Source organism: Anopheles ziemanni, chromosome 2 (assembly GCF_943734765.1).
Source record: "Anopheles ziemanni chromosome 2, idAnoZiCoDA_A2_x.2, whole genome shotgun sequence".
NCBI lineage: Eukaryota > Metazoa > Arthropoda > Insecta > Diptera > Culicidae > Anopheles > Anopheles ziemanni.
The window spans coordinates 43,460,949-43,475,071 of NC_080705.1; the positions used below are offsets into that span (position 1 = coordinate 43,460,949).

Genomic DNA, 14,123 nt, shown 5'->3' on the forward strand with positions numbered 1-14,123 from the left:
CAAATCATTTTCAAAGTTTACTTTTCGTAGTGAGTTTAAACATTTGTTGAATTTCGTGGGACGACAGGAATTTTGAATTAAAAAATATTGGAACAAAGCAAAGCCCAATTTGTATAAAATTTTCGGTGTACTAGAAAAGAATTGGGGAGCCTTTATTAACAACTTTTTTGATGTTCAATCGAAATGAAATACGACAAATCGTACTCAATTACTTATTTGTTTTACTTGGGATTAATCAAAATCGCTTTTCTGAACATTTTCAAAATAATTAACAAACAAATGGAATAAATCTTAATAACATGTCATGATTATAGCTCCATTTTCTTCGAAATGTTCAAAAAGTTGCAGAAATATAGATGACATCACAAATAGAATCTAGAATAATCATCATCATCATTATTAATCTTATCATTGTCGCCCTCGTACACGATAACAAGATCCGTGCGCCCGATAGATGTACAAATAAACGATCGGAAATCCCAAACCTTCGGGACGAGTGAGTGTTAAATGTTCTATCTTGCGAAAACCTTCTCCAAGGCGTTAAACCATAGTTTATGGGGGGTTTTGGCGTCCAATGCACAGTAGAATAATAATTCAAGCGAGCTTAATGCTTCCATTTTTACATTCCATTACCACGCGTAGGACATTTTAAAAGAATTCCGACAAAATCATCGTATCGCTTGCAAGATTTCGAAGTGCACGATCCGTGATTATATTTTTCCATCGCTTTGATTTCCCACTTACATTTCTGATGGCGGCTTGCGCCTTTCCACCTCGGTGAACTAATGATCTTCGATTATAGAATTTCTCGTTGGCAATTTCTTGTGCGCTTTTCTCCAGAGATTTCTTGCCTTAGTCTCCTCTCGCATTTAAAATTGCTTCGATTCCAAAGCGAAGCAAAAGGGAATAAACAAGCACTATTCAGAGCAAAAGGGCATCGTAATCACTTCTCCATGGTGGTAAGATGTTTGCACAAACTAATATTGTGTATGTGTGTGTAATATTTTCGCTGCTCGTATCGTATTTTCTTATCTCATCAATGATCCGTTGAAGTGTGTCCAATGAATAAAAAACGAAAAACACACTCCGCGCAAAGCCACAGTACCTCACACTTTAATTCATTGTCGTGTCGTCCGGCGAAAACAAATTTCTGGAAAAATAAACCACGCTTCGGCAGTCGCAACAGAAACATTGAACGATCTTGATACGAGGAAACAGAGTTCCTTAGGAGTAAGGTTCGCATCTTCCACGAGGACTTAGAGCAGAGACATGGATGTAGATGAAACTTCCACTTTTTTTTTGCTTTGAGCGGCGAGATTCAAGGACCTCGCTGTTGGGAATTGATCACCGTTGGGAACACTCCCGACATTTAGCGAAACAAGGACAAGGACGGGAAACCGATGCAAACGGACAACGCTTTCCATCTCGGTTGTCGGGCAGACTGTTTTCCGGGGAAATCGGCTAAATTGCTTCTTCCGGCGCACCATCGGACATGTTCTGTCATCGATAAAGTGGAGTACGATGACAAGGACCAACTGCAGTTGCGGCGAATGGTGCAAAGGTTCACCTGTACTCTCGCTTCTGACCCGAACCAACCTTGACCAGTTGGTCAAGGGAAAATGGCGGCTTGACGCACGGGGCTTCCGGAGACGCAGGAGTACGTTGATGATGATGATGATGATGGCGGTGGTTCGCAATGTGGTTGTGGTTGCGTGTGGAATTGCTATTCGGGTGTCTCATTTCGTTCGCCCATCAACCGCTGTTGGCACGGAATCGGAATTGGAACCCGTCCGATACTCCATCTACACACATCCTTCCACTCGCCACCCCTCTCCTCTTCTTCCCTAGGCTTACAGCAAGGTGCCACTGATTGTGACGGTGATGGGTTCGCTCGGTTCGTTAGTTTTCCCGGTGAATAGTGTTGGCATTCGGCACGAAATGATGTTGCACTTGCCGGGCGCTTCCGGGAGCATATCGGGGGGCAGGTAACACCACGCTACACTCCAACCCCGCTGCCGCAATTTGAGGGCTTGGATGTTGTTTTTGCGGTTATATTTTGATTTGTCAAAGCGAACACACGTTTCATTATGTCATCACGTGGCGAATTTGTTACTTCCAACACACACATACACTGGGTCAGACTTGTTTTTCTGTTTTTTTTTTATCTTTCTGTTGCAAAACAAATATGAATAATGTATGAAATATGTTACATATAAAAGGAATCAGGCAAGTGGGAGTTGTTTTCATGGCGTGACCTCTAGAGACCTCTTCGAAAACGAAACATTAAAATATGCTCTGATGAGGTGTTACATACAAAGTAACTTATCAGCATCGGACACGAATTGCGAAAACTCACTCTGGGATCCATTAGACTCCTGAAAGAAAGAGTCGGAGTAGCAACGTTTTTATTGAAATTAAAAGATTCTTAATCACCTAAACACCGAGATTGAGAAACTGGACAAAGCAAGAAGGTCTAATGGATGGGATGATGATCCCCCCTCGATGATGTGGTTTGGGAAAATTAAGACCGCCCCGAAAAGGAAAGAACAATGACGATAACAATAATTATACGCACCGCAGCCGATGATGAAGATGATGATGACACAAACCCATACCAGGACGTGAAACAGGGCCTTAATCGAAGGAAGGAAGATGATGCCAGTAACCATTACCATACGTTGGAATTAGAAAAAAAGCGATCCTTAACGAGCATACCCTCAAAAGAAAAGGGGCTAACTTGAAACAATAAATGCAAAAAAGGGGTTAAGATTCATTATGGCCTGACTGTATTCATTTTCGGATGCAATTTCCTTTATTATTCGAGGGGCATGACATATTTTGATGCCAATTGAAGCTGCTTAAACCATCCAATGGGAAAGGGAATATATACTCAGTTCTCCGTGCCTGTCATTGCTAAAATAGAGCAACAAAGATTGTGTGTGTGTTTACTTTCAGTGTTATGCGACAATGATTATGCTGACGATGACATTAGCGGAAATGACCAATTCTCCAAGTACCTCTTTCATCCCTCTGGTACCACGCTTGAAAAATCCATCTTTGGTACAGGAAGCAGTAGAAATTTTCCGGTTGAGCCCGGTGCGATGCTGCGTCACGTTTTGAGCACAGCATTGTTTGATGACGAGCTTGAAATGACGCGGAAGAAGAGTTCGTGCGTTCGCCCTACGGTACTCACAAGCTTTTCCCAACGACGAGGAGTTTTGTATAATTTGGTGCACAACAAACCCTTTTTAAGGGGCACTATGTGAGGATGCAGGTGTAGCGCCAAGGAAAGATTGAGTTTTCATTGTTTTTCCAAACGTGCAGAAGCGTTGATTGATGCCGGGCACGTACTAAAAGCCGTTTGATGTTGAACACGCTGACAGGCAGGTGCTGGCAAGGGGAAGCTCTTGTAAGGAGTGGCAGTGATCGGGAAAAGTCAACTCGAAGGGTTATAACATCCCATGTTGAGATGAGTGGCACTTCCTTCAAGAGTAGACCTAGACATAAAAGGAATCAGGATACCAATTAGCCCGCGGAAAAAATAGTTACCGCTAATGAAAACTACTTTCAAGAATGGGCTTGAAAAATTATAGTGAGACGTGTGTGTGTGTGTGTGTACAAGGGAGCTTTAATTTATTTTTATCATTTTAACTACAGACCCAACACGGCACACCAATGCTACAAACATTACCGGTGCCAAGTGCTTTCTTGTGTGCAATTTTCTCAAAAACTCGAAACCTGATAACGATGAGCCTCTGACTTGATAACTTCACTAACTACACTTCAATGTAAGAGCATTCGGGGGAAAAATAATCAAACATAAGCAGACATTTTAATGCTTTACAGGGATGCGATGTTTAATTCTTTCGGCGAATTACTTTAAATAAATGTTGCTCATGCACACGTCGGCGTCGACTGGTTACAAACAGTTTTGATATGGAGATTTATGCAACGACACTGCACGTCATTGTTTGCCTTGCCACCTCGTTTTCCTGCCTAATTCTTCCAACAGTTTTTTCGTCTACCATTTTTATCAACACACTTTAGCTGTGACACTGTTTTTTTTCTCAAGTGTTTGCTCGGTATCTCTTCTTTCTTGCCTACCTCAACATTTCCGTCAAGTTCAAGTCCGACCAGGCTGCAGTGTTTCATAATATTTATAGAATCGGTGATTTCTTTATAAATATTAAATTCACCAATTAAAAGTATTATTTTTTTTTTAAATATATAAAATTAACTCAATTCTTTACAACCAATCCTTGTCACGCTTGTTGCGACCTCGCGCATTTCCCGCACAAAAAATGGTAGTAAGTTTAGTGCCACTTTCCACTGTGATGCCGTGTTGTTGTGGGTTTGTTGTCGTTTTTGCCCTAAGAAGACTCAACGCGAAAAATGTTGCTCCATTAAAACATACCACCACCCAGAAAGTGCACTAAAATGTCTCCCCATGCTCTGGCCAGACCAGGTTGAAATAACCCGGTATGACACAACCGTTAGTTGTGCTTGTTTCACCAGACGCAAATCTGAGGTATGGAGCGAGGTTTTACATTTAATTATTTATTTATGAACTTAGTTTAGCATAATTGTGTGACCTTCCCCGATCCCTCTTCTCTGTCCCTTGCTCGTTTAGAACCCAGTGGTTGGTCGTTTTCGCAAAGGTGCTAAAAATGTACGCTTCTGGTTGGAAACGAGGAAACATTCAGGGTTTTCGATCGCGTAAAGCTGCGGATAGACGGATGCAATATTTCAATGCAATGAAATAAAATTTGACATTTCTATCCAAAATGACAGTCATTGCAATATTTCTATGCGTATTTCATTGCAACATTGCAAAGATCCAAACGGGGAGGTTAAGCATCGAAATATTGCTTTCACTGTCATTTTTGGTAGGAATGTCAAATTTTATTTCATTGCAGTGAAATATTGCATCCGTCTATCCGCAGCTTAAAACAATGTTTACCATAATCCATTAGGATAAAGGCTAAATTTTACCGAACGCAGTTGAAAATTGTTTATTGAATTGTCGATTTTAAACAATATTGCCTTCAAGGAACAACATTTGAGCACAGGTTCAGTTTTGTTACTTTCCGCATTCCTTTTTTAATTGGGAATAACTTCAATTGAAAAACTGCGAAACTAAAAGATACTACTGGTTCTGGGCATCATAAAGCTTCCTCCAATTTTTACCAGCCTCGTCTATCGGGGAGCATGGTGCTCGTAGAAAAGAGTAACATTATTTTATCGAGAGGATATTGGAACTAAAATGATTGCAAAAGATTTTTTTAGACCAGTAAAATCGACGTATATTTTCGATACCCCAACTTCCGACCTGTTCAAAAACAGTTGTCACTGGCTTGTAGTTTTTTTTTTTGCAGCAGCAGAATCCACTAAGCAACGCAAAGGGATGCCCTTGAGGGTTTGCCCTTCCGCTCGAAGCGTTTCGATATCGATCTCGGAACAATAATATAATTGGTATTAATGCACAGAACCGTCGTTTCGTTTCGATTCCGGTTGTTGCCACGAGGGAGATTGTCCGGATTTCCATCCCCGTGCCAGTTTCCGTTGCCTCCCAGATTTAAGGGGTTGTTGCTCGATGCAGAAGGATAGCTTTTCAGTTCTAGTTTAACTCAAATGGAACCGAACCTCGACGTCGACCAACGCTCATGATGACAACGTCGACGACGACGTCAGCTGCCACCTTTTGCCGATGGTGGTTTTTCAATCGTGTTGGTTACCAAAGCACCATTTGCATATTTGAATGCTGGTCACTCTTGCACACGGCAGCCACCATTTCATGCGTAAATCGTCGCTTTTGCCGAATCGAACGCACGTTTTCAGAGATCTGAATCAAATGGACTGCGAAAAAACAATGACAACTACCGTTGCGTTCTGCAACGCTTCGGGAAGAACAGCATAAACGCCATTTATTTCCGATGCCGTTGAGCGTCGCGAGGCAAAAAAACGGGACACTAAATACCGTCTCATATAACAGAGAGTGGAGTGGAGTTTTCGTTCCACATGTGTACTACCGCAACGTTTAAACCGGCTGAAAAGCAGGACCCTTCAGAACCCGACACGTCCATGACGATTGAAACGATTGACGTTCAAACCAGCTCCACTTCTGTCATTTACGGACAGCGGGGGAGGACAAAGAACCGGAAGACCCCGACTCGCAGGTTAGTGCACGATTTAGTCCTTCGATTATACCCTGCGGACGATGGCGGCGAGAATTGGCAATGAATTGGTATATTGCGAATGATCGATCAATTAGCAAAGCATTTTCAAGCTGCAGAGAGTATGGGGCTCACTTCTCCCATCACCTTCTCTCACCTGTCCTGGTGCAACTCTTTCTGCTTTAATAAAGCTAATCAGCTGAATGCATCGTACGCAGCTGCGGTTGATGCTAAAAGGATGGCAAATAATGCAAGAAGCAATACGACAGGGTGTGCTTGTCGTGTTTTTTACCTTTTGGATCCTTCACCGAGCGCAAAATGGGGAAACATTTATTTGGGGAAGTGATTGCGATGTTTTGATGCATATTAAATGCACTTCATTGGACTAATATATAAAAGGGAGGTTTAACACACACAGGGTTTGCCTTATACGACATACAGCGTTTGCCTGATTAGGTTTTCTTTCAACTCACTTCCTACCTCCAAGACTGAAGAGTAACATCGGTTTGATTTAGTTTTCATTTATTAATTCGTATTACGCTGAAAGTATCCTAAATCATTGGAATGTGTTGTTATTGTATCATTGGCATGCGATTGACGGAACACGTTGAGGTTTTTACCAACTAACTAAATTATTGATCATATATTTTAAGGGTTACAAGGAAGACAATAAAACGCTGAACATTGACGAAAAGTTGCACATCATATTTACATTCAAGCTTATAGACAACATAGGAACATCGCGATATTTCTAAATAATGATAAATAACAGAAACAATACTATTTATTTCTACATTAATTAATACATCTTAAATGCTATACTATACAAGGCACATTCTTCAAGGGATAAGTTATGTCTTTGGCCATTTTCATTATGTAACCTCCGCAGTCTTGTTTTGTGAACATTCGTGAAGCATTTTCAATAGCGTCAATTAAGCTACATTCATTATGAACATTGATCCCAGAATTCTCCCAATCGTTAAACATACTGTACACTGGATAGAGAAATAAGGGCGGTACTAGGGCCAGTAACAGCTATCATGGCGGAGTTGGGCGATCTGTGTGTTTAATGGTGACGATATGGCGTAAGAAACACGTAGAACCGTTGACCGGAGCTAGCCAATCCCTAGACGTAGAGTGTCAGCTGTGCGTAGAAATCCTGCAGACAGATCTGCAGCTGTTCGAACGAGGGTCGCTCCATCGGTAGCATCGTCCAGCAGTACGCCATTATTTTGAATCTGTAGCGAGAATAGAAAGTTAAGAGTTTTTGAAGACTGATTTAGGGGGTCATTTTGGGTAATGTGCAACTTACAGCTCATCTGGACAGTTGATTGGCTGCGCTAACCGATAACCATCAAGCAGATAGTGCTCCATCTCAAACGGATCGACCTATGAGGGAAGAATGCAAATGCTATAAAGCACACCTTTGAGAGGGTTTTGAGTGTGAGGAACCTACCTCTGCGTACGGCTGTCGCGCCAGGGTACACAGTTCCCACATGAGAACACCAAACGCCCACGTATCGGAAGCTTCACTGAACTGTTTGTACTGGATCGACTCCAGTGCGAGCCATTTGATCGGTCGATTTTCGCTGTCCCCAAGGCAGTAGTAGTCGCCGGGGAAGAGATCGCGCGAAAGGGAGTTATCCGCCAACTTCACTCGCAGTTGATCGTCAATTCTGCAAGGAATGAAAGGTAAGAGTGGTTAGAAAAATGCCCTTGGAGTTACGATCGTGATGAGTGGTAATACTTACACACAGTTACGGGCCGCAATGTCCTTGTGGATCACACCGTGGCTGTGCAGGTGTCCTAGGGCTTGTGCGAGCTGGAGTTGAATCTTGACGATCTGGATCGTGGTCAGCGTTCGGGCCACCGGTTCCTGGAGGAAGATCTTCAGGTTGCGCGAGTTCTCTGGCGCGAGGTAGAGTAGGAATGGTGCCGTATGGTCATCGATCGAGACACCCAGGACGGAGAGGATACCGGGATGTTGTGCACCGTACAAGCTCATGCCTTCGTGAAGGAGGAGCGAGACCTGGATTTGGGACGCGTGCGGTCCGACGGTTTTCACCAGCACTTCCTGGCTGTCGTTGTAGCTGCCCCGGTAGACTCTCCCGAAGGTTCCTTCCTGAAGCAGGCTGGAGAGGCGCACCCGGCAGCGTTGCACGGTCAGCTCGGAAATGCGTCGCTGCAGTTCTTCCGGTTCGGCATTCGCGTAGATTCGGGTGCGGGAAAGGGTTGCTATCGTGGGAGCAATAGAAGGTGGTGATAGGATCGACGAGGGGGCCGATGGAGCATGTGTCTGAAGGCGCTGGAAGCTGGAAGTACGGATCGGTTGGGCGTTGTGTGGCTTGCGGTGGAATGATCCTCGGGTGCAATAAGCAATCAAGATGATGAGTGCCACAAAAAGAATCGCCAGAATCCCGCCGATGAAGAGCGTGATCAGTCCATTCTGACCGTTGGACGCGTTTTCTAGTAGGTAAGGATCCGGTTGGTTTGCATCTGGATGTTCACTGGGAAACGGGGCAATAAAAAAGTTCAGTTTCGACGTTCAGTTGTCAAAACACCTTCATGTTCGCACGACTTACCTCATCAAGCAGATCTTCTTCCGTCGAAACACCAACTCTGTTGCGTTTCCTGTGAGTCGATCGAGTGTCACTTCCACCGTTATGGTCACGTCAACCTCGGCCGTTTCTCGTCCACTGCAGCGCAGGCCGATGGCAAACGTTTCGATATGCTCCGGGATTTCACCCTGCTGGGAGATATTCATCGAGGGCTTCGGCAGTGCGATCGGATCCGGCGAAACGATGTTGATCTGGTAAGGAAGCGGCCTTTTGGCCAGGCTCTGCCAGGTGAATGAGATCTCCTCAACTTCCGCCGGAACGGGAACCGTGAAATGAAGAGCATACTCGTTCACCTGACCCTCGCGGACGTAGTAGATTTCCGCGGAAAGTCCTTTGGAAAAGAAGAAGGTTAGATAGGTTAGTGTTGTCATATGCGAACAACCTTTTTAATTACAATGAAACGGATAATAACGATGTTCCTGTAATCCTAGAACCTAACTGCTTCACAGTATGATAAAGCCACACGAAGGAGCAGAAGAGAAATTGAACCACGGGGACAAATCGACAGTGTATTACGGACGGTCTATAATTCAGGATTAATTTGAAAGTGGTTGAGCTCTTGCGTTTTCTTTGTTTATCATCTTCGCTGTTTCATTCCAGTTGTAGGGCCATTTCTCTGACACACTAAGGTACTTTGGCGTTTGTAGTGGTCACAAACAATGCTGAATCTGGTTCTGGTGGGAAAAACAAAAAAACAAAAATGTGCAAAGAACCGACGAACAAGTGGAAATAAAAAATGGTAAAAAATTGCAAGCTAACAAGGACGCAAACACACATCCACCAATTAAGCATAACAGCGAAAAAATACATATTCCTGTGGGACAAAAAAGGGCGCGTTTGTTAATTTTTCCCCTGGATTTATATCGCCACCGTCCGCCGGCAATTATCGCCAGAGAATTACGAAGCGCTTGTGTACTGTTGCTTAATACGGCAGTAAGCTGCTATAAAATAAATTTTAATCCGCTCAAATTGCATACGTCCTGACCAAACAGATAAACAGTTATGACTACGTCGTCCATTTTTTTACCTGCAGTAAAGTGTAGGAGCTTTTCTACTATTTAGGTACTATTTTCAAATTAAGTCAGTTTATGCAATTATAAGCATTCGCACTTAACGCAAAGGATGTTCTGAGACATCCAAACACGATGAAAGCAAAATATTCTCATCGTCGAAGCGAGACGTTTTTGCGAGGGTTTTTGGCGAGATGAGAATGAAAATACATTAGACACGCACCGTAGCGTGTCATCATCATCATTATCATTGTTGGCAACCTCGTTGTAATCATTTGTTTTCGTCCGGTGCTGCCCCATTTCTACACTCAGTTTTCCACTGCGAGAAACAGCACAGAGAGATAAATCACTGCCAAAACAACGCTGGGACCGGAGGTGAATCTTGGTGACTTCTACATTGGATCATCCCCACCGTCTTCAGCTCTCTCAGTGAGAAGTAAAAAAGCTGTGGTGACATTAAATGATGCATAGCATACTGTGAAGACAAGCGTGCCATTTCCAGTTGAACACGAGACTTTTGGACGCCACTTTTCCACCGAGAAAATCGTTCATCACCCGTTTGCACCGTGATGGTTGTATGTAGAGATACCTAGAGTTTAAAAATTCTACTGGCTATCTCGTTATGGATTTTGGGAATAAATTTGCTTTCAATCGAAGTACTGAGGTTTTATCTAACAGTTTACCAAGGCCCAATGCCGTCCAATACACACCACTATCAGCTGGGCCCCTTTTTTCGGTGGGAAACTAATGGTGATGCCATAGGGGAAAAGAAAACAACATAAATCTGATCCCTGGCTCTGGCTGGTTGATCCGTTGATTTATTAAAACCTAACTGCTGAAGAGAAAAGCAACTGCTGCTCCTGTGAAGCTGGTGGCTCCTGACGAAAAGATAATAATAACAACCAACGAAAAAATTAAGAGATAATCCGATTAATTGTAATAACAATCCTCCGCACACTGTCTTGCACAAGGCTGCACACTCGGCTCCTTTCTTCGTTGTTTACGTTATCCCAATTGCATCCCTTCCCAAGTTTGCCGACCGGTTAAGGAAGGAACAAGTTGACACTTCGACGGCGATTTTACTAAATATGTACTTTATGATTACGCAAAACATAATCGAAATTCAAATTAGAAATAAAATCATTATCACGACTCACTTCGAGCACGTGGTTTAAAACGCGAAAGGTGGCAGATAAAAAAACGAAACAGTAGGAAAACTGACTGAAAACTTAGAGACTTGAAGTGGGAAAAAACCTTGAATTGTGATACCAGAGATTTTACCCACATTTTATTTTCTGTAGATTGTTAATGAACTATTGCAAATCTTTTGTTTCCTTGATTACCCTTAGTTCTTTATTGATTTTATTCAACACATAAAATATATAATATCGGGCAAGCACTACTTACTGTTTGATTTAATTTATACAAGTTTCAAAAGTAAGTTCGTTAATTTCAAGACTCCGAAAGTAAATGCATTTCCCTGGAGATTAGCGTGAAATACCTTATTTTTAAAATGTTAGTTGTTTATTGCCAATATTTTATGATGAATCTGTTATTTGCGTTTCATTTGCGTATGTAGTGAAACTAAAGCAGTTCAAATTCTGAGACTAGAAAATGCAACGAAGAATCTTTTTGTTTTTATTTGAGAAACTGCAAAGTGTTTGCGTTCATTTTCCTTGCTCGCTTTCTGTCTGAGCAAGATAAGAAACCGGCTCTATATAACCTACCTCGGGTTGTGTCCGGTGAAACCCTTTTCCCGTTGCAAGGCCCTGGTCCTTTTTCAATTATAATCTGAGCACACGCCGCTTAAAATCGTCGTTATGATTGGGAGTGAATTTGTGTGTTTTCAATTTCGCTTTTCTTTTCATGTCGGACATCACTTGTACTAAACGAACGAGGTGTTGGAGACTTAAGGCAAGGGTTTCGAAAGGAGAATGCCAGAAGATGGAGGGAAATGGGGAAAAGAGTTTTCTTAGTGAGGGAACGGACAATCCGCGGTTCCCAGGGTGATGACAATCTGGCGGAACGGAAAGTTTTATTTCGCTTTTCTGTCTACGTGTAAACTCTTTGTTCGTTGCGGGTTATATTCGTTTTTTTTCTCCTCGTCATTTCATTGTAACGTTAGAAAGGGTTAACTCAAACTTCTGAAAGGAGTGAAGTACGCTATCTTTGTGTGCAAATGGCATGATTGTTTTTTGAGATTCGGTAAGTGAAATCTATTAAATTGTCCCTGTTTGCTGCATTTTTCTTGCAGTGTTGCTCTTATTGCTTTCCTTTTGTTGGAAGAAGAGCATTGCTTATAAGTTTCACGCCAGTAGGATTGAATTTCAATTCTATTCTCGGTAACCAACACGCTTCTCTCGTACACACACGCACGCAATCATCAAATGCAGGTCAGCGCAGAGGATCCGCGATGCCAAGTGCACGGTGGTAAACGGTCCTTCGTCCTGTTAGACGATGTTCTAAATATTTTTCAACAATACAATGTAATACCCCAACAGACAATAGAATAGAAACGGTTCAGCACAGAAATCGAATGAGAAAAATAAAATGATCTATTCTTTCAATAAAATTTCGGCAAACAATTTGAAACCGATCAAAAAGAAAATTGGAACTCAATCAAATAAGGGAACCAGAAAGAGAACTCAATATGTACAATAATCATGAAAAAATGTTATGACAAAGACCTCGTTGTGAGGCTTTGGATTAATAGAAAACAAATATATGGTTTGTTTGTAGCTTTTAAGACGCTAGTAGACGAAATATTTTATTTCATATTCCATTGCTTCTGATTTTAATTTTATCGACACATTTCTGAATTTAGTTTAGTTCCTTCGTTTTAGTTCTTGCTCCGAAGAAAGCATAGACAATCATAAACCAACAGTTGGGATTGGTTTTCTTTTATTTCCTCTGAACTATTTACATCACTTTGAAAAACCGTCATTGAATCGTCACCTATTATTTTACCGACTGTTACGATGTTTATTTACCATCCCATTCCCAAGGAAAAGCTCCTAAGAAAATAAGTGGATAGGATGATGAGCTAATCATACCGGGTCTAAGGCTGTGTGTATGTATGTGTGGCCATAGAATTACCAGAATGATTTATAGTGGCAGGTCCAACGACTTTGCGAAGATGGTTTCTTCTGCTGTCTTGAAAATGATCCACGATCCGAGACGGATCTGAAAACGAGGATGACACACACAAAACTTTCGTCTGGTCCTCCACAGATTTTCCACATTCTCACACACAAACACAGAGAAGATGCTGGATGGTGACCACGGAAGTGTACGGAATTCAACTCGGTTATTCAACGTTCTTCGCTTTAATTGGAATTAATTGCTTAATTTCCTCAAATCATGGGCGGTGCAAGCTGGGAAGAAAAAAGAAAAATGTCCTACATCCAAGAGAGTAATGGACTGTCAGCAGTTAATTTATTCCGTTCACATAATCGGTGGAGACGACCGTGACCTCACTTCCATCAGACCATCCATGAAAGATAAGATTTTTCGGTGACATTTTCAGCTGAATACAGAAAGCCAAAAAAAGAAGATTGAAAAGAATTTTTGTTTCCGTTAAGAAAACGGAACTTTTGAGCAAATTCCGAACGTCTCGAGTTTGTTGGCACTGAAAAAAGGCAAGCTTATCGCCGGTTGAGACAAACAAAGTTTATGCTCTTTCAAAGCTTGATAAATTTTCCAACGAGCGGACAACAATGCAAGTGAAAGAAACCCGACAAACATACAGTGCGAAAAATGTTACAGTTTCCGATGAACGCGGATGGAATTGAACATAATTTTCCACTTTAATATGCATGGTTTGTACGATGATCGGTGATAGGTTTCCAGTTCCCTTCTTTTCTGTAGATGGAGGGAAATCCTGCGAACGGAACGTGTAGAAATCAAAAAAGAAATTTAGCAGCCAAATGGGACGCGAATAGGAGGTACACGAAATGGACGGCATCGACGATAGTGGAGACAATGGAAGGAGCATCTTTTCAATTACACCCGTTTCCACTTAGGGTGGAATCGCGCCCGCCTTCTGTGCAATGGCGCGCTATAACGGTGGAAACGCGAGTATCAACGGTCGTACGGCGCGCCATATGACTGAATCTCGTTTGCCTACTGTTGAAATGCGGACGCGGTCTGTTGGAGGGACGCAAATTTTGACGGCCGCACAAGATCTGTGAAGTGAGAGGTCTGCTCATACCATGGTATAGCAAAACCTGTCAAACTACCGAATAATGAACAAACTGACCTTCTTTAAATGATGATACTGTACGGATGCAAAGCAGTATTTGTTACACTATTCAAAAACATCT

At 42.2% G+C, this 14,123-nt stretch overlaps 1 protein-coding gene across 1 annotated transcript in view; it reads right to left on the reverse strand.

Annotated features, from left to right (window-relative positions):
- Positions 1–7,299: 7,299 nt before the first annotated feature.
- Positions 7,300–14,123, reverse strand: part of LOC131281710 (tyrosine-protein kinase Dnt-like) — a 77,480-nt gene continuing 70,656 nt past the window's right edge. Inside the window, exons 2-6 of the mRNA XM_058311095.1 lie at positions 8,756–9,122; positions 7,925–8,680; positions 7,630–7,849; positions 7,486–7,562; positions 7,300–7,411 (exon numbers count right to left, since the gene is read on the reverse strand). Of these exons, the coding sequence (XP_058167078.1) occupies positions 7,300–7,411; positions 7,486–7,562; positions 7,630–7,849; positions 7,925–8,680; positions 8,756–9,122 (1,532 nt within the window). The remainder of the gene's footprint in view (positions 7,412–7,485; positions 7,563–7,629; positions 7,850–7,924; positions 8,681–8,755; positions 9,123–14,123) is intronic.